The sequence below is a fragment of the Acomys russatus genome, chromosome 24, assembly GCF_903995435.1.
Source record: "Acomys russatus chromosome 24, mAcoRus1.1, whole genome shotgun sequence".
NCBI lineage: Eukaryota > Metazoa > Chordata > Mammalia > Rodentia > Muridae > Acomys > Acomys russatus.
This window is the reverse complement of record NC_067160.1, coordinates 3,008,633-3,036,540: the sequence shown is the minus strand read 5'-3', so window position 1 is coordinate 3,036,540 and position 27,908 is coordinate 3,008,633. Positions and strand designations below refer to the sequence as shown.

At 40.9% G+C, this 27,908-nt stretch overlaps 1 protein-coding gene across 1 annotated transcript; it reads right to left on the bottom strand.

The window, feature by feature from the left end:
* Tfpi (tissue factor pathway inhibitor) lies at positions 1 to 27,726 on the bottom strand. The gene is given in 8 exon segments (XM_051167056.1): positions 1 to 260; positions 11,003 to 11,095; positions 11,730 to 11,943; positions 15,659 to 15,663; positions 20,454 to 20,651; positions 24,473 to 24,589; positions 26,280 to 26,347; positions 27,707 to 27,726. Coding segments are annotated over 8 exon segments (960 nt in total). The 3' UTR covers positions 1 to 15.
* Positions 27,727 to 27,908: the final 182 nt, after the last annotated feature.

Below are 27,908 nucleotides of genomic sequence, written 5' to 3'. Positions count from 1 at the left end.
ATTTGATTAAGTATTTCATAATTTCAACATAATCATCATTTCAAATATTAGTACTTTAATGGGAAGCATATCTTTCATACCTTTTTTACATGCTCTAACACAGTCTCTTAGAGTAGTAAAATTATTATTATTTCCCCCACATCCAGTGTACTTAAACTGGCGACATTTCCAAGTGACTGAATCGTAGTAGAATCTTGTTTCATTGGCTCGACACAATCCACTGTCTACTGGCTCAAGACACCATGAAGGGCCATGATATTCTAGTAAACAGATAGGTAAAAATAAATAACAAATAAATAGGATTTTTTTAAATCAAGAAAATACAGTAAGCTCTATGCATAGTGAATCTGAGCCTTCTTATTGTGTGTTCCTCGCTGATTAGCTTTGTGGTATTGTCTTCAGAATAAAGCAGAATCTTACAAAGATCAGTACACAGCAAGACCCAAGGGTTTCACCTTCCAGAATATGCTTAAACAAATTGAAATGTCCATAATTACATGCCCCTTCTCCAGTGAACAAAACCCAGTACATTTGACAATAGGAAAGCTTATGCACAGTGTTTACATGAGCAAACTAGTTATACACAACCAAAGCATGTCCTACTGGACAATTTGTCTTCTGAAACTTCAACTACATATTTACAGATACATGTAAATAAATTTTGTATGTACATAGTACAGTAAGACACTGGTTTGGAACAAGTAGGTTGGTGTGTCCATGGGACTAACAGACATTCCAAAACCAGGAACATACAACTAGGTTAATGATTTCAATAACAGCGATAATAATAACTCTAAGGAGAAAAAAAGGTGGAGGTTAGTGACATATTTTAAACTTCTTTGGTGGTTGCTCTCAGGAAAGACAAGCTGGTACTTCTCAGCTCTCCAGCTATGCTTGGTGGTTGTGAGGGCTGAAAGTAAGGTGTTGGATGGTGAGGAACTGCAGAGGGACACTTTAGTGGCTTTGGCAGATGGTGACATGCAGGGGAAGACTTGGTAAATGCTCGTGACAGAAAATATGACTTTGAAGACCCCAGCAGCCAACAGAGGCAAGCAGGTGTGCAGGAAGCAAGAGCCAGTCTTTTGGCATCTAAACCCTAAATGGAAAAAGACTGTGAAAGAAAACAAGTAAAATGAAACAACAAGTTAAAAAAAAAAAAAAAAAAAAGGCTTAATTTGATCAACGTATTCTTATCACCTCCTGCCTTCTAGACAGAGACGTGGAAATCAAGATGTCTGGACATAATAACAGGCACGCTGAGTGAAAACCTGGAAAACTAGAGCGGCACTGGGGATGAGGGAATAATGTGAGAGAAAAACTTATAAAGGTGATATGAGCAAAATGGAAGAGTTATAGTCACGTGGAGAATAGCTAGTCTCATTTAGGTCTTTGGCTAAGTACATAGACACTGTTTTTTAAAGAAATCCTCATGATCTTCAAAGCGAGGTTCAAGCAGTGTCCAGTGTGCTGTCTTATACCCTGCTACTGGGCCCCTTTACTCACGGGCGCTCTCCATCGGAACCCAGGTCAGGAGCACATGATGGGAGTGGGCTCCGGTTTCCACCACGCACTAGCATTTTCTGTCATGAGTACTTTAAGGAGGTAAATTCTAATCCAGGTGGGTCCCCCTATTGTCCAAACAGCTCCAGTGAGGCATCCTGTGTTTTCCCACCACTCCCCAGTTTAGATTTGAATAGTGAGCAACCCCATGGCCTTTGTCGCCTGGACTTCCAAAGCCACCACTCGGGTTCAGAAACAAAAGTGACAGACTAGAAGTAACTGAATAAAACTGAGAATCAGAGGAACTTGTTACTTGTTTTATGTTTTCCTTTTTCTCCCAGCAAGCAGCAAATACATTTCATAACAACTTGTAGGTAGAAGTACATGTAATGTACGCATATCTCACTCTCACTTTGGTGTTCTCTACACAACGTGTGTCAGTGTCCGTACTAAGTCGCAGATACTGTTTGTTAATGTAGTGGTGACTATAATTGTAATGTTATTGGGTTTTGTTTTGTTTTGTTTGTTTTTCGAGACAGAGTCTCTCTGTGTGGCCTTGGCTGTCCTGGACTCCCTTTGTAGACCAGGCTAGCCTCGAACTCACAGAGATCCGCCTGCCTCTGCCTCCTGTGTGCTGGGACTTAAGGTGTGTGCCACCACGCCCGGCTGTAATGTTAATTACAATGTTTTAATAGCGATGCCCACCCTAAGGCCCCTTATGTCAGGACGGAGAGAAAGGTTCATTCTCTGAGAGCGACTCCTCCTCCACTTAACCTGTGACGTGATGCACGTTCAGCTTCAGAATCAAAGTCGCGCGTGTTTCAAAGTGAGGAAAAGCTGGTTTGACTATTTCCCCCAGGCTAGAAGGAAGAGGGAAGAAGGTGACCAGAAACCAAAAGCCTACATCCTAGGTAAAAACCAGAACCGCAGCAGGCATTTCTAGAGGAACACAAATTGTGGAGGGTATGCACAGATATAACGGGCACACGGGCTCTGCCTTCTGTCTTTAACCATGTAATAATCCGGAAATGTTTGTGAGTGGCCAGTGAGGTCAGAAGCCAGTGGAAACAGTTCAGTGCAGCGCAGGACAGCAGGAGGCAGGGGTCGTGTGAAAGCAGGCATTTTAGGAGCACAGGCGCATCAGAAAAAAGCTTCGTTGCCAATTTAACCATCCAAGACATCACGTTTCTACTGCCTCTACTCAGTGACTTCTGCAGAAGGGTCTAGCATAGTTCTGGGAGCTGAGGTCTGTGTGCAGGTGCACCCGCTGTTATCGCGCACTTGCTCCACTGGGAGGCGCCGTCCCCAGGATAATGACATAGCAGCTGTTTCTTTAATCTCAACTTTGTTGGTCCTGACTCCAGCCCCTGTCTACACAGATCCAACACAACACGCCTTTGGCCACATCAACAACCATGTTCCCAATGCTAGAAAGAGTGCTGCTTTCAGAGTGGACTACAATTTGGAATTTATCACTAGTTATTTTGTATTATACATAATTGAGTATTAAAAAATACAAAATGATTTTCAATTTGGGAGTCTTTTTATAAGGTATTTGTTTTCCTAGAACATAAATTGTAGGTTAAAATGAAGTGAGTTTGTTGTTTTTAAGATTAGTTTAGCTCTGACTATGACTTAATTACTTTTTCATAAATTATAGGTAAAATCAAGCAGTTTCTGCAGGATGTTTGGAGTCCTTGGCTGCCATCTAATTAAATTTCCAGAGGTGAGAAAATGGAATAATTTTGTTCCCCATGAAAAGATAAGTTTTCCTAGGTGCCGTTAACAAATTTATTCTAGACATAGGTACACACTCACCTATTTAAACTCCAGACATTGATATCTACAATAAAAAAAATACGTTTTGAAGTAGTCCCATAGTGTAATTTCATTGGTCGAAATAACAATGAGTGACAGAAATTTAAGATAGAATAAAAAGACACTGACCTGGCTGGTTTCTGTCATGTTCCAAAGGGACTTTAGTAGCCAAACGCATTTTATCTTGGTCCCGCCATCAGTAACAAACTGGGTTGATCCGTCTAGCAGGCACATCGCCTCCTTTTCCAGCTTTTGTTAGAAAATATTACTATCTAGTGTGACTGCTAAAATACAAGTTGTGGCCCAAGGCCCTTTTTTACATAAAATGTTTAATGTAAGTTCACTGTGGGACTCATACAGTAAACTTTGAACTTGATGCGCTAAGACTTTACTGCAATGCCTTATTCTCACAACCCGTTCTTGTGTAGCTCTTGCTGCATCAAGCAGTAAGTGTTATGAACCACCTCATGACCTGTGGGCTTGTTTTCCTCTCACATATTTATTGGGAACTGACTAACAAGTCAGTCCTTTTTTTCCCTATAAGTTGTAGTAGATAAAAACATTATCTTATTACAACTTTTTATGAAAATTTAAATATTACCAAAGCATAAAAGATATCAAACAAAGTATCTGCATAATTCCCCACTCCCACTTAAATTACTATTAATGATTTGGTAAATATTTTTCTCTTGCATACACAAATATATATCCAAATACTACATATTATTACAATCCTTAATAACTTGTGAATATATTTATATTTTATATAATTATACATTCTTTTAAATATATGCATAGTTTTTCATTTATTTCACTAAACATCATTTATATAGAATCTAATGCCTTTGGTTGTTTTCGTTTTGGTTTTTTGGTTTTGTTGTTGTTGTTGTTGTTGTTGTTGCTGTTGTTGTTTCAAGACAGGATCTCTCTGTGTAGCCTTGGCTGTCCTGGACTCACTTTGTAGACCAGGCTGCCCTCGAACTCACAGCAATCCGCCTGCCTCTCCCGCCGAAGTGCTGGGATTAAAGATGTGCACCACCACACTCGGCCTATGCCTTTGGTTTTAACATGAACTATTTTGTGTACTACTACTAAGGAAATCCTGATTTTATATTTATATGTATATATACATATATGTTGTTGTTGTGTTTTCTCTGTGTAGTTTACACATATATATATATGCTGTTGTAGTTTTCTCTGTATGGTTTCTCTGTGTAGCCTTAGCTGTCCTGGAACTCACTCTGTAGACCAGACTGACTTCGAACTCAGAGATTTGCCTGTCTCTGCCTCTGCCTCTGCCTCTGCCTCTGCCCCTGCCCCTGCCCCTGCCCCTGCCCCTGCCCCTGCCCCTGCCCCTGCCCCCGCCCCTGCCTCTGCCCCTGCCCCTGCCCCTGCCCCTGCCTCTGTCCCTGCCTCTGCCTCTGCCTCTGCCCCTGCCCCTGCCCCTGCCCCTGCCTCTGTCCCTGCCCCTGCCCCCGCCCCTGCCTCTGCCCCTGCCCCTGCCCCCGCCCCTGCCTCTGTCCCTGCCTCTGCCTCTGCCTCTGCCTCTGCCCCTGCCCCTGCCCCTGCCCCTGCCTCTGCCCCTGCCCCTGCCCCTGCCCCTGCCTCTGCCCCTGCCCCTGCCCCTGCCCCTGCCCCTGCCCCTGCCCCTGCCTCTGCCCCTGCCCCTGCCCCTGCCCCTGCCCCTGCCCCTGCCCCTGCCCCTGTCCCTGTCCCTGCCCCTGCCTCTGCCCCTGCCCCTGCCCCTGCCCCTGCCCCTGCCCCTGCCTCTGCCCCTGCCCCTGCCTCTGCCTCCCAAGTGCTAATTTGTATTGCATGTCAAAATATCATACATGAATACATATAGAACCACGTACATAACAATAAAATGATATATGTTATTTATTGGGCAAAACACTGAGAGACTATTAATAAATGATTTCTATAAATAGTTGTATCAGGCTGTAAGCTGAGATGTTGGCTAGGCTAAAGTTCTACAGAGTGAATGTTTTCTGGTGAGCATATTATATGCTTTTGGACTCCTTAAATTTACAGTCTTTCAATCATTTTGCTCCGTGATAATTTTTTTTAAGTAAAATAAAATTTATCGACAAATCAGCTGGAATATTTTTCTGTATAATGTGATTATGGTCAATTTTCACTGCGGGTCCTTGTTTTTCTAAATGCTTAATATTCCTAAATGCTAATGCTCAAGTTACACAATAAAAAAAACTGACTAAATTATTAATTACTAATAAGCCCAGTTCCTTAAAGTGTTAAAAATAAAAACAATTAAAAAGCAGAGCAGACTGAAACGAGCCCTGGTTGGCAATGCACAGTAAGGCCGCCACCTCCTCTGTTTCACAGAGAGCGTCCACTCACGGGAGAGCAGCCACTGAACTAACAGAAAGAGATGCCCTCCCTCAATGCTAAAGGAAGGCAAGGGCTTGCAGGAGTATTTTCCCTTCCCTGTGAGTACTGGTCCATTTAGCAGAGGGTGAAATGAAGAGGTCGTACAGCCGGGGAATTTGAGACTGAAAGGTCATAGGAACTGACCGTCAGAAATCTTTCCTGGACAGAAAATCCTACACAGATCAAAAAGGAAAGAGGGAAACTAAAGAAGCATCTGCTTGCTTTTGTCTAGATGACACAAATTCGTACTCAGGGGTCACTGAGGTAGCTGCTGCGCTTAAGAATTTCTCTTAGGGCTGGAGAGATGGCTCAGCAGTTAAGAGCACTGACTGCTCTTCCAGAGGTCATGAGTTCAATTCCCAGCAACCACATGGTGGCTCACAACCATCCACAATGAGATCTGGTGCCCTCTTCTGGCATGCAGGTATACATGCAGGCATAATACTGTATACATAATAAATAAATAAATTCTCTTAACAATCCAAAATGCAAAATGGCTTTAAACAATGACAATTATGAACTTTCTATGAACATATTACTTAATTGTGCATTTTATTAGAAAATATGTTTGGGAGAGAAATATACTTACTTACAATCAGTACCACCATATGAGTGCTAGTGTTTTCATCTTAAACACGTTGTGCAGAGGGGCTGGAGAGATGGTTCTACACTTAAGAATACCTGTTGCTTTTGCAGGGGACCCAGAAGGTGGTTCCGCTGCACTTCCAGGCCAGGAGCGGCTGCCGGCTGCCTCAGGCATTGCGCACACAAGATGTGTAGACATACATGCATGAAAAACTGCCTTACACACACAATAAAAGAAATAAGCCTAAAAATATTATATTGGGAATCCTGTGTAAGAAGCTGATAGATCATGACTCCTGACGTAAACTGTGTATATTGTAGACCTTTGTCATCTGTGCAGAAGACCATTTCTTGTCTTCAGCATCAAATCCAGTTAAAATCTTTCAGAATGTTGATATAATTCTTTCAGGATAGTTTCGAATCTGAGTACATTTGAGGCGATACATGATGGGTGAAATAAAAAAAAAAAAGGTAAAGATTAAATGCTTATTTAATGTTGCTCAGCTTTGATAGAAGAACGGGATTTTTAACAACCAGAGACAGTAGAATACAAGTGAGGGCGCACTATTTCCAGTTTATCTGAGGGAGTGTTTTAGAACGTCTCGACTAGCTAGAGAACAGGGTAAAGCAAACAGGATGGTAGATTGTGAATCTGGAAACGTGAATACAGAATGTGCACAAAGAACAATTAGCACCTGAGGAGAGCTGGGCGTGGGCAGGGTGGTCTTCCCCGGGGAAGACTGGGCAGTAGATACCCTTACCCCGTGACCCATGCCACTGGTACCCACATTTGAAATTTTGACTCAGTTTACTCTGACTCTATGCTGCCATACTGCCTATAAGGTACCACTACTGAAGCCATTTACTTATCTAAGTTCTACCTGACAATAATTGTATTGGGGGGGGAGCCACAAAATCCCCTTCTTATCTTATTCTTCTATTTCCAGGTTCTAGTACAATTCCTATCAGCCAGGCTGATAGGAAATTGATAAATTTCACTTAAGTTAGGAAGTACAGAAATCTATACCTCAGGTCATAACAGCAGATAGACAGATGTTTCATGCCCCCAATGATAACAAGTTCAAAGATACACATGATAAGATTTTATTTAGTTAATTATGCTTGAACTTTGCAGCCACTGCATGATAATTCAGATAACTGTAGTGAGTTATCATCCATCAAGGTTACAAAGCTAGTTGCATTAAAACATAAGTTAGTTTCATAAGACATGCATAAACAACGTCTTTGAGCCATTTCTTCTATGCCTAGAAGCCTTAGGTGCGTTGGGGTCACAATCATCACCACCAACAGCCTTAAGATCAGCATTCTTGTTAATGGCAACACAGGATGAAGTGCTAAACGCTGGTGTTGTGCTTTAAATACTTTATGACACACTACATGCCACAGGTAACAAAGAAAGAACTGGAAGCTGAGAGAAACTACATGCCTTTTCCCCAAGGGTACAAAACAAGTCAGGAAATTAAAGAGCTGGAATTAAACTGACGTTCCACTCATAGAGCCAAAGTTCTTGCCCACTCTAAGCCATCAATCTAAAGCTCAGTAGGAAATCTTTCTAGACTAACTGGGCAAGTATTTCAATACCTTTGCCAGATAAAGTTTGGAAAACCTCATTATTTCTCATATCCAAATCCCTTCTTCCTTTAGTCTCCAATCAAAACAATCTAAATGTGCGCCTCCCCACCCCGCCCATGCGTAGTCCACACACCGCACGCATGGGCTGATGCTCATCAAGTGTGAACAAGAGAAAGCTGGCTAACTCAAACAGAAAACCTAACAGAGAGGCTGGAAGCCAGCCTTGGGGGCAATGGTGCTGGCCAAACAGCTCTCCATCATCTGGAGGCCGAATCATTCAGATGGCACGTTGTTCCCGCTGGCCTCACTCTACATGCCACGAACCCCAGTCCAGGCCTGATGCGCACCAGCGCCTGTGCTCCTGGCGTTCATAAAGTTGGGAAGTAGGAACACAGAGGGGGGGCTCTTTAATGAGAGCACCTCACTTCGTTTCTACAGAGATCATCCGATCTTTAAAGAGAAAAGCAATGCTCGGAGAATTATGACATGGAATAGTATAGATTTTTCTACACTAGTTCTCATTCTGTGTCAATCTTTTTGTTGTCAGTAGAAAATTCATATTCCAATACGAATTTTAAGATGCCCTACTGTTTTAAGAAAAAGGAAATTTAAACAAATTAATAGTATTAATTAGTTTGATTCCTTAGTAATATGCAACTAAGCTTTTGTTGTAGCTTTATAGTTGTCACAAACTTAAATTTCTTATTTTATTCAGTACATATATCATTTAAAATAACCGGCTGACATAGTTCAGTTGTCCATTTCATCTCTGTAAAAGCATCTTGTAAAAATTGTTGTTTGAGAAATGTTTCTCTGGAGGGCTCTCCTGTCTGGGGCATTGCCTCTGACTAGACACAAGACTTCTGTGGATAGATTTACCAGGTAGGTGGGGTGATGTCCATGTTTCTGACAGAGGAAGCACCACATTGTTGTTTCTTGCCAGAGCTCCTGACAGGAAGTGGCAGGGCTGACATGAGCTCTGCTAACGCTGTCTATTTATGGAAAGCCAGCTTGCCAGGGTGTCAGCACAGGTCACCAGACTCACTATGCAGGAATGCGCAGGTTATGGGATGTGTTCACTGCGTCTCAGCAGGAATACGTTTGAAGGCCACCATACTTGCTTCAGATTGTGTGAGCTTGCTGATGAAGCGAGGTTTGCAGCATTGTCCACAGCACTCATGATTTCACGGGTATGCATCTAAGTGTGCAATTCCTACACTGGTGGAGGATATTTTCTTCCCAGAAAATTTACATGATTGCGATATTCCTCTGCATGCGGTCAATATCTTCTAAGAGTGTCTGTGTGTGTGTGTGTATGTATATATATGTAAAAGTATTCTATTGCAGATCTCTAACATGAACACATCAGTGATGATGCTTGATTATTGAATATTTCCTCTGTCAACAACATTCCTCTTCCAGAAGGCCAATGGTTTTACATATATATGTGTGTGTGTGTGTGTGTGTACACACACACACACACACACACACACACACACACACACACACACACACACACATCTGTTTCTTTTCCACCATTTTCTATGTATGTGGAGTTTGGCCCTAGGTCATTTATTGGATAGAGTCGAAAAAGAGTTTCAAGTGGCCACAGGTCTTCTTTTTCACATCTAGCCATTCTCCCCGGGCCTGGAGCTGGCGTGAAGCAGTAAGGCCCTGGGTCAGGACTTAGACGCTGTGCTCCTTTTCTCATTCAGAGACCAAGTGCTGGAGACTGAGTTAGCAGTAGGCTTTTGAAGTCTAACCAAAGATGAGTTTTTTCAAAATATCATAAAGATGATATAGTCCCAAGGCTGCTGTTAAGAGATGATGTATAGAACCAAAGTGGGCTATGAGAATTTGGAAAGTAATTTATTTTGTTGCAAGAATGATCAGATATACCACAAAGACCACAAACCAATATGATTGGTCTTTCTTTCCTAGTTATAAGTTATAAGCTAGACATAATAAAAGAATATGTTAACTATGAATGTTAACATTAAAACTTTAATAATAAGTGTAAAAGCATCAAGTATACTATCTAAATAGTAAATAAACCCAAAGGCAACAGGTAATAGGATGTACACAGAATGCTATCCAACCTTAAAAATAAAAAATGTAAGAACATGAACAGAGAAGACATTCAGAAAGACTTGGTACATATAATCAGCACACTTCCAACCACCACTTGTTCCTCCTTTTGTAACTGCAAATCACAAAGTTAACAAATTTAAAAATATAAGTCATCTACCATATGCTTAACATGGAGACAAATGCTGGAACAAAGGCAAGCTATGAATTATTATATCAAAACCTTGTAGCATAGGAACAAGCAAAGTAAACACATAGTGACAGCCATATTAAGTGACTCTGACTGGACAGCCAGAGTAAAGGCAGAGGAGGAAGAACTCTGTGCGGCAGTGAATCTATGCAAAAGATGAGTGGGCCAGTGAGTACCAGTTTGGGGGAGGGGACGATTTACAGAATATTCTGTGGAATGAACATGGATAACTTGTGATTAAGAATAATTTCAATCACGACAACCGTGGTGGCGCACACCTTTAATCCCAGCACTGGGAGGCAAAGGCAGGCAGATCTCTGTGAGTTCGAGGCCACCCCAGACTACAAAGAGAGCTCCCAGACAGCCAGGGCTATAACACAGAGAAACTCTGTCTCAAAAAGCCAAAATAATGATGATGATGATGATGATGGTGATAATAGTAATAGTAATAATTTCAATGGACAGAAAGTCATATTTAAAAGCTAGTTTTAAAAATCTGGGATAGGTTTAAAAAAAAAAAAAACCCTAACAGAAAATGTTGACAAATTCAGACTGAGTAATAACGCTAAATTAAAACAGACAAAGAACGCATCAAGTACACATTTTCTACATGTTACACACACAGAAGGCCTACTTCAAAGTGCATTCTAAAAAAGACAAATAAAAATGGCTACTTTTATGAGATTAAATGCCTTAAATTTATCAAATGTTTATATTTTAACATACCCTCAAATAATAAAATCATTATTTTTTTAAAAAGGTAATTCTAAAACACACTCCTTCTATTGTTATCAAAATATATTCATAAAACAATTTAAAAAAAAATACAATGCTTACCCCAATGGCTGGGCACTCTGGTAGATTGGAGAGTCACAGTGTTATTTGCAGTATTGAGATCAGCTGTGGGGACATCCTTCTGTAGCTCGTTCGCTGGGGAAAAAATACAACAGAATTTCATATCTTTATACACAAACAAATGCAATAGTTAGGTTATGAACAGCAGACTTGTTGCAATTATTCGCAAACAAAATATTTTAAATACATATGCAAGTAAGGATTCCCATTACTTATTCTGTGGCTAGTGACCAAAATCCTGCAACAGTTAATGCATAAGGCTTCCTTTCTCTCTCTCTTTCTCTCTCTCTCTCTCTCTCTCTCTCTCTCTCTCTCTCAGAGCAGTTAACCCTCATATTTTATAAGAATAAGAGATTTCAATACTCCTACCATTTTGCAGAATGTATACTGCAGTACTCTGAGGAAAGGAAGTTAAGCACTATAGCTAAAAACATCATGAGATTTAGGGTAACTGTATAATTGTGTTAGCGCTCTCTCTCTCTCTCTCTCTCTCTCTCTCTCTCTCTCTCTCTCTCTCTCTCTGTGTGTGTGTGTGTGTGTGTGTGTGTGTGTGTGTGCGCGCGCGCGTGTGTTTTAACCACAATGGTGAATATCTTTCAGACCTAAATTTGGATTATGCAGCTTAAATAGAACTGTGTACATTCTAAAAAAGTTCTCATTTTAAACTATATCTGTAAATGGACCCAAACGAGATGAAACATGAACATACGCGTGTCCACGCAGGTCTTCCTGCATTCGTCCACAGTCTGAAAGTTGTTCCTGTTGCCCAGGCACCCTCCATACACGAATACCTCACACTGCTTTGACTCGTTGTTATAAAAATACCTAGAAAAAAAGCCTCGGCAGATTCCGGTATCGTGTTCCAAGAAGCAGAAATCTGGCTTTTCTAGAAATTGCAAGGTATGTCAAAAATAAATATTTTCCTTTTATAAATTATTTAGTTAGTTTAATGACATTCATACTTAACTTATTTAGAAAAAAAAACAGTTTTAAATGTTTAAAGACTAAACCAGAAAATATTTCTTATCTCATTAAAGGTAAATAAAATAACTTTATTAAAAACTGAACCATTGGGGCTGGAGAGATGGCTCAGCAGTTAAGTGCACTGGTTGCTTATGCAGATGACCTGGGTTCAAATATCAGCATCTATATGGCAGCTCACAGCTATCTGTAACTCCAACATCCAATACTTTCACACAGACATTCATAGAGGCAAAGCACCAATACACATAAACTGGAAATAAATTGATCTATTTTTTAAAAGAGTATTTTTTAAACAATTGAACCATTAACTGGGAGAAAATGAAACTCTATCATATATATATATATATGGTATTTTACCTCTAGATTTCTTAAGTTACAGGGAATTAATATCAACATTTTCATGAAACAAGAAAATAAAGGGTTCTATGTTATTTGATAATGTGCTGACCTTGCTTTAGAAGCACAAAATATTTTAAGTTTTGCCTTAATTGTTTCTGTTGCTTCTTGAGGGGTGGTCTGCTGAATATTGGGGATAATTGGGGATGGAGAACTGTGTTACTTCATTCAGAAGGCCGTAGGAAAAGGAGGAAGTCAATTTATCCCTATTTGCAGATGATATGATAGTATACATAAGTGACCCTCAAAATTCCACCAGAGAACTACTACAGCTGATAAACACCTTCAGCAAATTGGCTGGATACAAAATTAACTCAAAAAAGTCTGTAGCCTTCCTATACACAAATGACAAGCTTGCAGAAGAAGAAATTAGGAAAACCACACCCTTCACATTAGCCACAAGCAATATAAAATATTTAGGAGTTACTCTAACTAAGCAAGTGAAGGGCTTGTTTGAAAACAATTTCAAAACTCTGAAGAAAGAGATTGAAGATGACATGAGAAGATGGAATGATCTTCCTTGCTCATGGATCAGGAGAATTAACATAGTAAAAATGGCCATTTTACCAAAAGCAATCTACAGATTCAATGCAATCCCTATCAAAATACCTACACAATATTTTAAAGACATTGAAAGTTCAATTCTGAACTTCATATGGAAAAACAAAAACCAAAATAGCTAAAACAATCTTGTACAATAAAAGATCCTCCAGAGGAATCTCCGTACCTGATCTCAAACTGTACTATAAAGCAATAGTAATTAAAACAACATGGTACTGGCACAGCAACAGGCTAGTTGATCAGTGGAATCAAATTGAAGACCCAGATATGAATCCACACACATATGGTCACTTGATTTTTGACAAAGAAGCCAAATCCATTCAATGGAAAAAGGATAGCATCTTCAACAAATGGTGCTGGTCTAACTGGAGGTCTATGTGTAAAAAAATGAAACTGGACCCATATTTGTCACCTTGCACAAAACTCAAATCCAAGTGGATCAAAGACGTCAACATAAAACCAGAGACACTAAGTCACTTAGAAGAAAAAGTGGGGAAGAGGCTGGGACATATTGGCACAGGAGACAACTTCCTGAACAGAACACCAACAGCCCAAGCCTTAATGTCAACAATTAAAAAATGGGACCTCATGAGGCTGAGAAGCTTCTGTAAGACGAGAGACACTGTCAAGAGAACAAAGCGACAGCCTACAGACTGGGAAAAGATCTTCACCAACCCTACATCTGACAAAGGTCTAATATCCAAAATACATAAAGAACTCAAGAAATTAAACACTACCAAACCAAATAACCCAATTGAGAAATGGGGCTTGGAACTAAACAGAGAATTCTCAACAGAGGAGTATCAAATGGCTAAGAAACACTTAAAGAAATGCTCAACCTCCTTAGTCATCAGGGAAATGCAAATCAAAACAACTCTGAGATTCCATCTTACACCCATCAGAATGGCTAAGATCAAAAATTCAAGCGACACCACATGCTGGTGAGGATGTGGAGAGAGAGGAACACTCCTTCATTGCTGGTGGGAATGCAAACTAGTACAGCCACTTTGGAAATCTATCTGGTGCTATCTCAGAAAACTGAGAATAGGGCTTCCTCAAGACCCAGCTATTCATCTCCTTGGAATATACCCAGAAGATGCTCCAGCATACAACAAGAAATTTTGCTCAACCATGTTCATAGCAGCTTTATTCATAATGGCCAGATCATGGAAACAGCCTAAGTGTCCCTCAGTAGAAGAGTGAATAAAGAAACTGTGGTACATTTACACTATGGAATACTACTCAGCTATTAAAAACAAGGAATTCCCAAAATTTGTGGACAAATGGATTGACCTAGAAATGATCATAATGAATGAGTCTACCCAGAAGCAGAAAGAGTCAAATGGTATATACTCACTTATATCTGCATACTAGCCCAAGGGGTATGTCCCATGAAAGTGTTCACTTACCAGGAAACTGGCACAGAGGGGAGGACATCCTATTGGGACTCTAGATGAGAGAAGCATGGGAGAATAGCAAAGTAGAAGGATCCAGAGGGTCCTAGAAACCTACTAGAAGAACATTATGATAAGCAGATTTGGGCCCAGGGGTCTTGCTCAAACTATGGCACCAGCCAAGGACAATACATGACATATACTTCAAACCCCTACCCAGATCTAGCCAATGGACAGGACATTCTCCACAGTTGAGTGGAGAGTGAGGTATGACTTTCACACGTACTCTGGTGCCTCATATTTGACCATGTCCCCTGGAAGGGGAGACCTGGTGGCACTCAGAGGAAGGATAGCAGGCTACCAAGAAGAGACTTGATACCCTATGAGCATATAAAGGGGGAGGAAGTCCCCCTTAGTCACAGTCATAGGAGAGGGGAGTAAGGGGAAAATGGGAGGGAGGGAAGAAGGGGAGGATACAAGAGATGGGATAACCATTGAGATGTAACAAGAATAAATTAATAAAAATAAAAATTAAAAAAAAAAAAAAAACGAAGGCTGTAGGGGCTTTAGACACTGGAATGGATCTTCAAGGTCCGGAAGCCAACCTGGCTATTCTTGGAAGTTCCTGAATCCGTACGCTGGAATTAATATCTGTGCTCGGAATGGTGTGCTCCACTGCTCTCCCTCCCACCCCACACTCCCTTTTCTTCTTCTTCCAAGCACTAGACTGAACCAACAATGTAGAGGCAGAAAGGAAATACGTGTTCAGGGATTAGAAGAGCTTTTGCAAAGTCTAATACTCTTTCTTTGATCCCATTCCAAAACAGGCTAAGCACAGCTGTCACAAAACTTGTAATATTATGACCTACGTTACAAGCTCCATCTACAAGCTTACTGTGGAGGGAGTCGAGTTAATGCTCAAGTGTATTTAATCAGCAGTCTTACCACACTTGAACATTTGGAACATAGTTGCAGTTCCTCCCATTTTCTCTTGTAAATATATTTCTGTGCTAGTAAAATGAACTATGATATCTTTCCATGTCTTAAAGCAATGTGTTTTCCTATATCATGAAGTCAGTGCTCACACTATCAAAAGAACATGCATTGCATGCACTTCAGTTTAGTTCCCTGCACTGGGAATGACCTGAACGCCTCCTCCCTAAGAATTAGTTTTCATAGTACCAGAAGGCATCAGTCAAACTTCCAAAGGAGGGAGGTGACCAACAGTCCTACCAGCTGTCACGTCTATGACCACCAATGGCCAGCGTGGCACGATAGCCTTAAGGGTGCCGCAGTGGCACACATTATCTTCATGGTAACCAACAGTTCTATAATTAGACTTAAGACCCACTAAAGAAGAAATCCTGCCTTCCAGAAACCTCTTGGGTCCTAGAGGAAAATCTATAATCACCACTTTCTGGAAACCAGCACAATCCCTGCCTGCGTGCCCAATATTCACAGATTAGAGGAAGCCTCATCTTGCATCAAGGAAACTCCTATTTGCAACCAGAGACCAAGAAAACCACATCCAAGCTAAAGGCAAATTTATGAAGATCAGTCCCAACTGGCGCATCTACGACAGAAACCCTGACCTAAGGCCAAGGGCTCACTGCAGAAGAGCAGACAGAATGAATTTATAATCCAGAGCGCAATGGGGAGTTTGCTATAAGATTGGGTCCCCTAGAAAAGCCAGAAGCTACACTGATAAAGTTTCACCTAGAACTCACTATGTAGACCAGGCTGGCCTCGAACTCAGAGACCTGCCTGCCTCTGCCTCCAGAGCGCTGGGATGAAAGACCTGCGTCACCATACCTAGCCTAAAAATCTATTTTCTATAGCTACTCAACATGCAAATTGGAAGTCAACTTTGTTTCTTACTGACTCTTACATTGCTTCCTTTTTCTTTTTTTTTTTTTAAGATTTATTTATTTATTTATTATGTATACAGTGTTCTGCCTGCATGTATGCCTGCAAGCCAGAAGAGGGCACCAGATCTTATTATATAGATGGTTGTGAGCCACCATGTGGGTGCTAGGAATTGAACTCAGGACCTCTGGAAGAACAGCCAGTGCTCTTAACCGCTGAGCCATCTCTCCAGCCCTGCTTCCTTTTTCAAAGCTAAGTGAAGTTATTGTACAAAATGATGGCTTCAAGCATATATATTATGGGATGGTTAAATCTGAATAATTAATAGATGGCCTCACATGACTGTAACTGAGAACACATGCAGTATCTGCTCTCTCAGCTTTCACAAGAGGTAAATGCATGGCTTGCTAGCTGTAATTTCACACTATATGACAGATCTTTGGAATGTTCCCTCCTATCCAATGACTATATCTCCTCAGTCATCTCTCATCTCTCCACCATGAAGTCATGGGTAAAGACAGTGCTACTCTCCACCTTTAGATCACCCTTTCAAGGGTCTATGACTGCTGGGCGTCGTGGCACACTCCTTTAGTTCCAGCACTTGGGAGGCAGAGGCAGGCGGATCGCTGTGAGTTCGAGGCCAGCCTGGTCTAGAAAGGGAGTTTAGGACAGCCAAGGCTACACAGAGAAACGCTGTTTAAAAACAAAAAAAAACAAAACAAACAAAAACAAACAACAGTCCATGGCTGAGACTATGCTGTGTATTGCGTTCAGCGTGCTGTGCACCAAGGCCAGCCATGTGGTTGCAAATAAGAGTTCTCCCTTCTTCTCCGCACTGTGTGAAATGTTTCCCTTACTCATTTATTGGTGGGTTGAAGCTTCAGTTTATTCCATTTCACTTCCACGAATAGGACATGCAGCCTATTGATTTCCCTCCCCTTTGACATGTCATAAGTGGTGGGGTCTAAATGGTAGTGCTATTTTTAATTTAAAATTGCTTTCCCATGCCAGGCGTGGTGGCACACACCTTTAATCCCAGCACTCGGGAGGCAGAGGCAGGTGGATCACTGTGAGTTTGAGGCCAGCCTGGTCTACAAAGTGAGTCCAGGACAGCCAAGGCTACAAAGAGAGACCCCGTCTCGAAAAACCAAGGAAAACAAAGAATGTTGCTGCAAGCCATGCAGCATCGTCCATAAGCCACAGAAGTATAGCGCATGCCTACAGATCAGGAAATTGCTTAAGACTAATCTTTCTTCCTGGGGGATTGTCCTGAATTTTCATTATCTTTTGATTTCCTTTTGATATCTTGTGATATTGTCATTATCATTAAACATGGAAATTCATTTGTTCTATTTCAATGCCATGAAATAATACCCACTAAATAGGCACTCATAACAACTTCAATTTGATAGACAAAATGCATTTTATAAATAAGCTGTTTTCTTCAGTACTAATAATAATTATGAATTTACTTAATTGGAGAACTAAACATTGTTACCAAAATTAATTCACTATCTGAGGGAATATGTTTTTTAAAATTATAAATAATCACTTTTATTTGTCATACACATTGTGACTGAGTTTATTTTATTCTTGTTTTGTTTGTTTGTGTTTGGTTTGGTTTTTCTGACACAAGATTTCTCTGAGTATCTCTAGTTGTCCTGGAACTCACTCTGTAGCAGGTTCACCTCCAACTCAGAGATCCACCTGCTCTGCCTCCTGCGTGTTGAGATTAAAGGAGTGGGCGGCCACCTGGCTACTTTATGCGTTTTTAGATTGAATTCTGGGAAGTTAGTTCTAAAGATTTCCAATTAGGGAAAGATATTTGCAACTGTTTCACAGACAGGTGAGTTAAAAAGGATTTTTTGTTTTTTGTTTTTTGGCGTTTTGGGTTTGTTTTTATTTTTGTTTTTTGTTTTTGTTTGGTTGGTTTTGCACCTTCACTTCCTTTAAGTTACTTAATCTTTTCAGGGTTTTGAGTTAAACAGCTTGATCTTTTGGATATCCTATTCGATTCAAATATCATAAATGGTAATTAGATTAAATCAGCTCCTAGGTTTTTATTCAAATCAATTGAACCTGGGGGTTGGCACATCTCTAAGACTACATAGTGAGTTGGATGGCAAAACCGGCTGTACTGCAAAACTCTGCTATGAAAACAAAGCTGAAAGTGGAGGCAAAAAAAAAAAAAATGGAGCTTGGTTTTCTCAACACAGGATACTATTTTTTAATTTATTTATTATGTATACAGTGTACACCTGCACACCAGAAGAGGGCATCAGATCTCATTATAGATCAGTGGTTGCTGGCAATTGAACTCAGGACCTCTGGAAGAGCAGACAGTGCTCTTAACCTCTGAGCCACCTCTCCAGCCCTGATACTATTATTATAATAGTCTTTTAAAAGAGTTAGATCTACTAAAAAAAAAAATCTTTATTCAAAATATGTGCAGGTACTAATGCTATGTGCACAATAAGTAAGGCAATTCTTGCTAACTTACCTATACTCGCTTCTGCATTCAGGACTGTTAGCAACTCAAGAGCATACACCCATTCGGTGAAGCCTACACAAATCACACAGTGCGGAGACCAACTATGGCTTAGCAAATGGAGAATGAGATAGCAAGGGCTAAATTGTTAGCTGCATGCTATTAAAATAGCCTGTGTGGCCCTAGGCAACGGCTCTCACCCTTCCTAATGCTTCTACCCTTTAACACCATTCCTCATATTGTGGTGACCCCCAGCCATAAAGTGATTTCATTGCTGCTTCATAAGTGAGTGAGGAAGTCTAGAGCAACCAGGACTACACAAAGAAACCCCGTCAAGAAAGGAAGGAAGGAAGGAAGGAAGGAAGCAAAGAAAGAAGGAAGAAAGAAAGAAAATATTGTCTCTGATGTCGTGTAGATTTAAGGTCAAACCCCAGCAGAGGTACATAAGAACTGAATGTCCAGCTGTCTTAGACAAATGCTGCCAGTTTACACGTAAGCGGAAGCTCACCTGCTCCAGATACTGTCTTTACAGTCGCCTCTTTATAACCTGCAAAAGAAAGTATGTGAATTAGTGTCCGTCATTTACAAAGCAGCATTATGAACTTGACCGTAAACTAGAACAATTACAAAACCCCGTCAATATTCTCCTCGCACAGAATGTCTTAATGGATCAAGTTCGGTTTTATTTATAGATTATCACAGCCAGTCATTGTTGTTTCTTTTGTTATTGTTATTATTTGTTGTGTTACTGTGTATCAGAGAAGGGATGTGTAAGTGCAGAAGGTTACTACTAAATTGAACCTCCAGCTTGGCTTCCACTCCGTTTTTTCGAAAAAATTTAACTGATATGCAAAAAATGTAGAATAATCCATGGTGATAGGTGTGTGTCATGTTTCAATACAAGTGTATATTGAGTAATGTTTAAGTGACGTTAGATCATCTACCCCTCAAATGCACGTCCACTTTCATTGCTGCAGCCTCCATGCAGCGTTTGGAACGCACAGTATCTTGCTGCCTGGAGCTCCCCTATGAGTTAGCATTGGGGAAAACTACCAATGACGCAATTTGCAAACATTGCCAAAATATTACAAAATTAATGATGTGACCAAAAAGTAAAAAATGCCAATAAAGTTTAACAATACATTATCACACACTTTATACCCTTACACCAGTAAAGTCAACACCAAAGCTAACTTAGGTAAAGTTTACCTGGAAGGGAAACTTTGTTTACTCTGTAGTCCTACAAAATTCCAATAGGAATGACTCACTTCAAGGTCAGTCTTAGACTTAAGTACTAAGCTGACTCGAATAGTAAAAAGCTGCATATGTTAATATATTTATCTTTGAAGCCTGTCAGTTCTCTGATGCTTTGTCTTCAGAGAAAAGTGATGGAAGACCATTCTGCTTATAAAGGGGCAGCCAAGTCCATAGGAAAAGCAGCCATGTTCCTGCCAACCCAGCCCCCAGGTAGGCTAGCTACACCCATCTCGTCACACCTATGGAATTCCTCAGCGGAGTTCACTGTCCCTTCCCTTTTCACTCTAGAGGAGGCTCTAAGATCACACATGAGTCTTCACAACTTTATGGTAAATGATTGGAAGAAAAAAAAAATTTTAAGTTAACTATGAAACCTACAAATGTAAACTATTTCTTGGAAAATAGTATTGTTTTTTTCTAAAATTACTAAATCTGCTTTTTGACCTCACAGCTACACCAGCTCCTCACAGGCTCCCTGGAAACCTACCTTCTGTGCACGTTTTCTTACACTCTTCCAGAGTACGGAAGCGATTTTTGTTCCCTCCACATCCGCCGTACACAAACTTTTCACACTGTCCAGTAAAAATATTGAAGAAATAACTCCTTATCATGGCTCTGCATGGCCCATCCTCTGCCTTCATTGCACAAAATGAATGCAGCGGCTTCACTGGGAGAAACTCGGAATCTGCAAGGTAAAAATTTTTTAAATAATAATAATCGCATGTGTAATTCTCTACCAACGCTATGATAATGTCCTCGCTGCTGTTGAGCCGAATGTATAATTTTAACTCTTAATTCGTAAATAAAAATATAAACATAAAAGTAAAATTATTATTATGAATCTGTGAAAATAACAACTTGAGTGTGCAAACGTGTTCCATGCATTTGGTGATTTACTTACTAGTGCTCCGTAGAGAAGGCACTCAAAACTTTAGGTGACATAACCTAATTGTCCCTCTAGAGGGCAACAATGCTCTGTTCATTTTAAAGTTATCAGCACACCTAGCAAACAGTGCTTCATTCACTATAAAATTATTTTAAACACTAAAACATGAATTGACATCACGTCAGGGTTTTCACATAAAAAGTACTTTAAACAAAGTATACGTTTTTACATAGATAATAATCTAGTAGTAAAAAACATTTTTTTAATTCCCTGCTTCCCCCCCTCCCCCGCACCCCACCCTCACCCCCTCGTTTTTCAAGACAGGGTCTCTCTGTGTAGCCTTGGCTGTCCTGGACTGCTTTGTAGACCTGGCTGGCCTGGAACACACAGCGATCTGCCTACCTCTGCCTCCTGGGTGTTGGGATTACAAGCATGGGCCACCTTGCCTGGCTAATTCTCCACAATTTTAAAATGTGAATTTTTGAAAAACATTTCATATAAATTTGATTTAGGTTCCTTTCAAATATCTTCTGGACCTCAAAAGGTAGGCTAGGCTGGCTGGCTGGCTCTCTGAACAGTGGGCTCCAGGTCTCTACCTTTCTCTGGCTTCCCACCACTGAGCTTACAAACCTACCCCATCAAGGTCCACTGGTTTTGGTTTTTGGTTGTTTTTTTTTTTTTTTTTTTTTTTTTTTTACTTATATCCTGGAATGAAGCTCAGATTCTGGTCTTACAAGAGTAACTCATTGCTATCTACCCAACACCAGTCATTTATAGGACAAGAACGGTTACAGTGAGCCTTAGTGGCTGGTGTCATTCGTCAGTTTGACTGAAGCAAGAGGCACCTGAAAGACAGCTCCCGAGCAGGGCATGGGGGGGGGGGGGCGGCGAGTCCTGAGCAAGCCCGGGGGGGGGGGGGGGGAGGGGGAGCTGCCCGACACTGACTCGCTGACTAGGTTAACCGACTGGGAACACCTGTCCGCTGCAGTTGGCTCCCCCATCTGTGTCTTTCAGCTCCCTGGCTGGCTTAGGTAAGATCTTGATTTCTGAAACTGGGGGGGTGGGGGGGCTGTTCAGAAAAGCAGAGCCCAAGTTCAGCTATTTAATAATTTTGCCACAAGAGGGTGACAGTGTACCTCAAAAGACTTGCTTTGTCTCTCAAATTGGTCTACAGCTACTGTACAGTAATAGATACAGTAACAACAGCATTTTTTTCTGAGAAATTACAATCTCAAGGAATTTTGTTACAAAATCATCTAATGATCAACAATGGGCGTGGTGGCGCACACCTTTAATCCCAGCACTCGGGAGGCAGAGGCAGGCGGATCGCTGTGAGTTCAAGGCCAGCCTGGTCTACAAAGTGAGCCCAGGACAGCCAAGGCTACACAGAGAAACCCTGTCTCGGGGGTGGGGGGAGGGGTAGCTGAGGATAATGTTCAAAAAAATTAGGACTATCCCTTTGTACCAATGAAACTAGAAAATTTGCAGAATCTGATCTGAGGTAACCAGATAAGCAGAATTATAACTTATATTTAAATATTTGTGATCGGTTGTACATATTTTGTGTCTTTCAGCCTGAGGGTAGCAATCTACTTTCCTTTCCTGTATCTTGGAATGTCAAATAAAAAGCTCAAGGCCATGGGCTGCCCTGACCATTACAATATGACTCTCCTGGAGACTGTGAGTACAGGACCCACGGTAACCTACTGTCTATTGGACCACGTGCTGGGTACCTCTGGGTATTGCAAAATTAATTAAAAACTAAACAGAAACAAAACAAATCTAGATAAGGCTAAATGGTCAAGATCGACGCCCTCAAGTCAAGCTGTAGCTGGGCGCTGAACCTGGGCCCTGAATCCTAGCCCTCCGAGACAGAAGCCAAAGCTCACACACCTAAGGTCCTGGACTATGCAGTGAAACGGCTCTACCAAGCCGGGAGAATTTCAGACTCTCCTCTCAGCCACCACAGGTCCCTCCCTCCCACTCACTCCAGCTTCAGGCTCAGAAGACCAACCTTGTTAAAGGGGCATACGCTGAACAAATTCCCCACACGTGAGAATGGATACAGAGGGTTCTGATATATGTCAGAGCTAAGATATAATTTGGAGACTATCAAGGCGCTAATATTCTCTACTACCAATAGCTTGAGCTCCATCCGTAGTTTTGTATAAAAGGCATAAAGTTACTCTGGGGGAAATAGATCTACAATGATGCCTGCACAAGGTTTGGTTTTTTTTTTTTTTTTCATTATTAATATTTTCATTTTAGACACAGTTTAGGGAGTTGGAACTCATTTCCACATCAGTGCCTTTCATGTCCAGATCGACTAGATTATTACCTTAGTTTCATCTCAGACATTCTTTTTTTTTTTTTTTTAATACTGGTAAGAAGGAGAGAGTGACTGAAGCTCATACTTTCCCTAGCTCGAAGATAAAATCATATTAGCAAGAACCTCCTTCACATCGTTACTTCCTGCAGTATTTCAGAAGAGCTGGTTCTGATTTTTTTTATTAATTTATTCATGTTACATCTCAATGGTTATCCCATCCCTTGTATCCTCCCATTCCTCCCTCCCTCCCATTTTCCCCTTACTCCTCTCCCCTATGACTGTGACTGAGGGGGACTTCCTCCTCCTGTATATGCTCATAGGGTATCAAGTCTCTTCTTGGTAGCCTGTTATCCTTCCTCTGAGTGCCACCAGCACACAACAAGAAAATTTGCTCAACCATGTTCATAGCAGCCTTATTCATAATAGCCAGAACATGGAAACAGCCTAAGTGTCCCTCAGTGGAAGAATGGATAAAGAAACTGTGGTACATTTACACTATGGACTACTACTCAGCTATTAAAAACAAGGAATTCCCAAAATTTGTGGACAAATGGATTGAACTAGAAATGATCATAATGAGTGAGTTAACCTAGAAGCAGAAAGACTCAAATGGTATATACTCACTTATATCTGCATACTAGCTGGTTCTGATTTTACTGTTAACACAAAATGTCTCTCTTGCTGAAGTGACTTCTTTTTGTATAGCCTAAAAACTGACACACTCAACACAAGAATTGTCTTAAGAAAAATTACCATTTTGTTTAAAAGAAAAATAAAGAGTCTACGGAGGCTGGAGTGATGGCTCAGCTGCTAAGAGCACTTGCTGCTCTTCCAGAGGACCCAGGTTTGATTCCCAGCACACCCACAGTGTCTCACAACGAGCTGTGACTCCAGTTCCAAGAGATCCAACACTGTCTTGTGTCTTCTCAGGACACTGAACACACACACACACACACACACACACACACACACACACATACAAAATACACATAAAATGATAAAACAAAAATTGTGTTTGTTTGTTTTTGTTTTTCAAGACAGGGTTTCTCTGTGTAGACTTGGCTGTCCTAGACTTGCTCTGTAGACCAGGCTGGCCTCAAATTCACAGTGATCCTCCTGCCTCTGCCCCTCGAGTGCTGAGGTTACAGGTGTGCACCTCCGCACCTGGCTTAACACAAATGTTTTTTATTAAAAAATCCTAATATAATAAGAGAAATATGAAATTTATACTAAATTGAGAGTTTGGGTCAGCAAAAAAAAAAAAAAAGAATCAATCTTTGCAGTACATTACCCGTGATTTTTGCATCAGCCTCTTCATCAGGCAGAGCGTTAAGAAGCTGGGGGACACCCAGAAGCAACAGACACACAGACGCCCAAAAGGCATGCTCTCTCTTCATATAAGCCATTTCTGAAATACAAAACACAAACACGCTTAATAAGCAATCAGTGTGGATGTGTGTGCAGGCCCGTAGGATCCTTGCAAACTTGTGTGTGAACTTTACCACATCACATTTAATTCACACTCATATGCTGTTGTCAACACATTCTGAAGTTCATCTTTAAAATATGTACATGAAGCACTTAGAGTTACAGACACATCCGTACAGTGTATATCTAATAATATTCAACAGGGGGCCGTCTATTAGCCTTGAAAATACAAGGTAAAGGGGAAATGATGAGAGATGTATAATAAATGCTGGTTGATACGAATTGTTAGTATGTCTCAAATATGAAATCTAAACTTAAATATCGGTGGGAATCACAGACAGAATAACAGTTCAGTGTTTTAAATGCAGCCTAAAATGACTTAATAAAATCTGGTTTCAGCCTAAATAGATTGCATTTCTGTTTGTTTGTTTGTGGGTTTTTTTTCCCCCGAGACAGGGTTTCTCTATGTAGCCTTGCCTTTGTAGACCAGGCTGGTCTCGAACTCACAAAAATCCGCCTGCCTCTGCCTCCCAAGTGCTGGGGCTAAAGGCATGTGCCACCATCACCCAGCTATGGATTGCATTTCTATGTCACTCAGCTACCTTTCTTTCTTAGTCAGAACTAATTGTATTTTATTTTTCCAGCTTTGTTGTTAAGGCAGCCTTCAAATTTTTATTACTCTGTCATCTTGCTTTGATTTCTCTTTCAGAAAGGAAGCATTTTCCCAAATCCCCTCCTTGTCTCTTGTAGTATTCGTGCTATAACTCATTTCCTAAGCAGGTTTTCTGTGAGATAAGGACACAGTGGCTGCACACAGTAGAAGTATCTTTCATCCCAGCCACTCCCTTTCTTAAACTCCTCAGTCCGCTTTCCCTCAGTTTACGGAGTTCTCTGTCTTAAAGAGTGTCACAGGGAAGTGATGAGCCAACACTTTTGTATGCTAAGGGAAATGGATTCCAGCAGGAAGTGAGACATTTCCTGATTCAAAATGATTTAAAGCTTTAGACCTAGAAAGGAAAAGAAATTGAAAAACATGTAGCTTTTTAAAAACAAATAAGTGACTTCCCCTTTGCACTCAAAGGTGACAGGAAACGCACAGCGATCATGGGCACAGATGCTGGAGAGTGGAAAAGTGTGGTCTACAGCTGCACCTTCAAATGTCTGTCTGCACTGACACAGTGCAACTGTCCGCATCAATTTTTTTACTTCTATAACAGAATGCCTAAGACTGCATAATTTTTAAGTTATAGAGATTTCCGTCATAATTCTGGAGTCTGGGATGTGCCAAATCAAGACACTGGCAAGTAGAAATAAGTAAGCAAAAAGACGTGGATGGCCTCCCAGTACATTAGTAATAAGACGTGGATGGCCTCCCAGTACATAAAGTAATAAGACGTGGATGGCCTCCCAGTGCATTAGTAGTAAGGTAATAAGTGCCCTTTTACCTCGAACGTCACTAAAGTCACTGACAAACTATATAATCGGATTTCTCATGACACACTGAAAATGTTAGGAAAATATCTGAATCTTGGTCAGCAGCAATGTTCCATGTTTATAGTTCATACAACACACCACACGCCACCCTCACACAACATACCCCATTATAAGATTCTGATAGACACATGGGATTATGAAGAGCATTTCTACTAAACTTCTAGGTTTTAATTTACTTTTTTCAAACACTTTCAGAAACACGTTGATTCGATTTGACTCCATGAAAAGTCCAATGCAGTTGTATCTTGAAGTAACATGAAACAGGCTTTTTGTCTATCCGGTCCAGAGTGCCGGCTTAGGAAGGACACCTGTTAAACACTCAAGAATAGAGATGCTAAATCTGTCATGATATCTTATTTAACAGCTGCAGCTTTCCCAGCACTCGGGAGGCAGAGGCGGGTGGGTCTCTGTGAGTTTGAGGCCAGCCTGGTCTACAAAGTGAGTGCAGGATAGCCAAAGCTACACAGAGAAACCCTGTCTCGAAAAACCAAAAATAAATAAATAAATAAATAAATAAAACAAAATAAAATAGTTCCTGATAAGCTCAGCTTCCAATAATATACAATTTGAACTTTATGCTTATGAAGAGAAAAAAATAGGTATATAATTCAGTGCCTTTAGTTTAAAATAGACAATTTATCTGAAATCCAGTTGAGTGATAATGGTTTTTATTTTCTTTTAATAAACATCTCTTGGTTTACTGAAAAATCTAACAATTGATTAGAAGCTGGAAGGCAGGCAGTTGATACTCAAAATTCTGGTTCTTGGGGGCTGGAATGACGGCTCAGTGGTTAAGAGCACTGGCTACTCTCTCAACGGACCCAAGTTCAAGTCCCAGTATGCACATGGTGGCTCACAGCTATCTCTAACTCGAGTTCCGAGGTATCTGATAGCCTCTTCTCACCTGTAAAGGCACCAGCCTCACACATGGTACACAGAACACAGGAACAAAACACCCAGACATATAAAGTAAATGAATAAAATGTATATTAAAAAAATTATTTCTTCTCAAAAAAAAAAATTATTTCTTCTCTAAAACAGAAATTGGCTTACCAAAGAGTACAGCTGTTTCCCAGGTTCTGGCTGTTGAGTGCTAAATTGGATGCAAGATAACACTAGAGTTTTGTTATAAATTATTTCTAAACAGGTTTCTAGTGAGCAATGACTTCAAGTCCATATTGCTGAAGGTACCTTCAACTTCAGATACCAGGCCAGAGGTCCCTGAGCTTGAACTGACCAGAAAGCCTCCTCCCTGAGGACCAGCATTCACAATACCAGAAGGTACCACAAAAGCTTCCAAAAGGGAAAAGCAATCAACAGCCGAGCCCAGTTATGGTGCCTACGAACCACGATGGTAACCAGCACGCAACAATAATCCTAAGGGTGCAATGGTGGCACACGTACCTTGACGATAACCAACAGCTCCCTAAATGGGCTTAAAACCCACTCGCAAGAGGGAAATCATGGATGGAACAGGAAGCCTAGTCAACTACCCAGGGCGAGTGACGTCATGAACCTTGGAGGAGAATCCATAGCCAGCGTTTCACTAAAGCACATCATCTCTAACTACAGGATCAATATTTGTTCTTATATCCACAGTTACGTGTCGTTCTCCCTGCTCATCGAGGACACATCTCTCTGTAATAGGCCGAGACCATTACAGAAAAATCCAACCAATGAGAATGCAGCTGTGGAGCCCAGTCCCCAAAGATGCTCTATGATACACCTCGCAAACCTAAGGCGCAGGGATCACCGTAGAAGAGAAAGGAGAACGGTCCTCAGAGACAGAAGATCGGGGAGTTTGC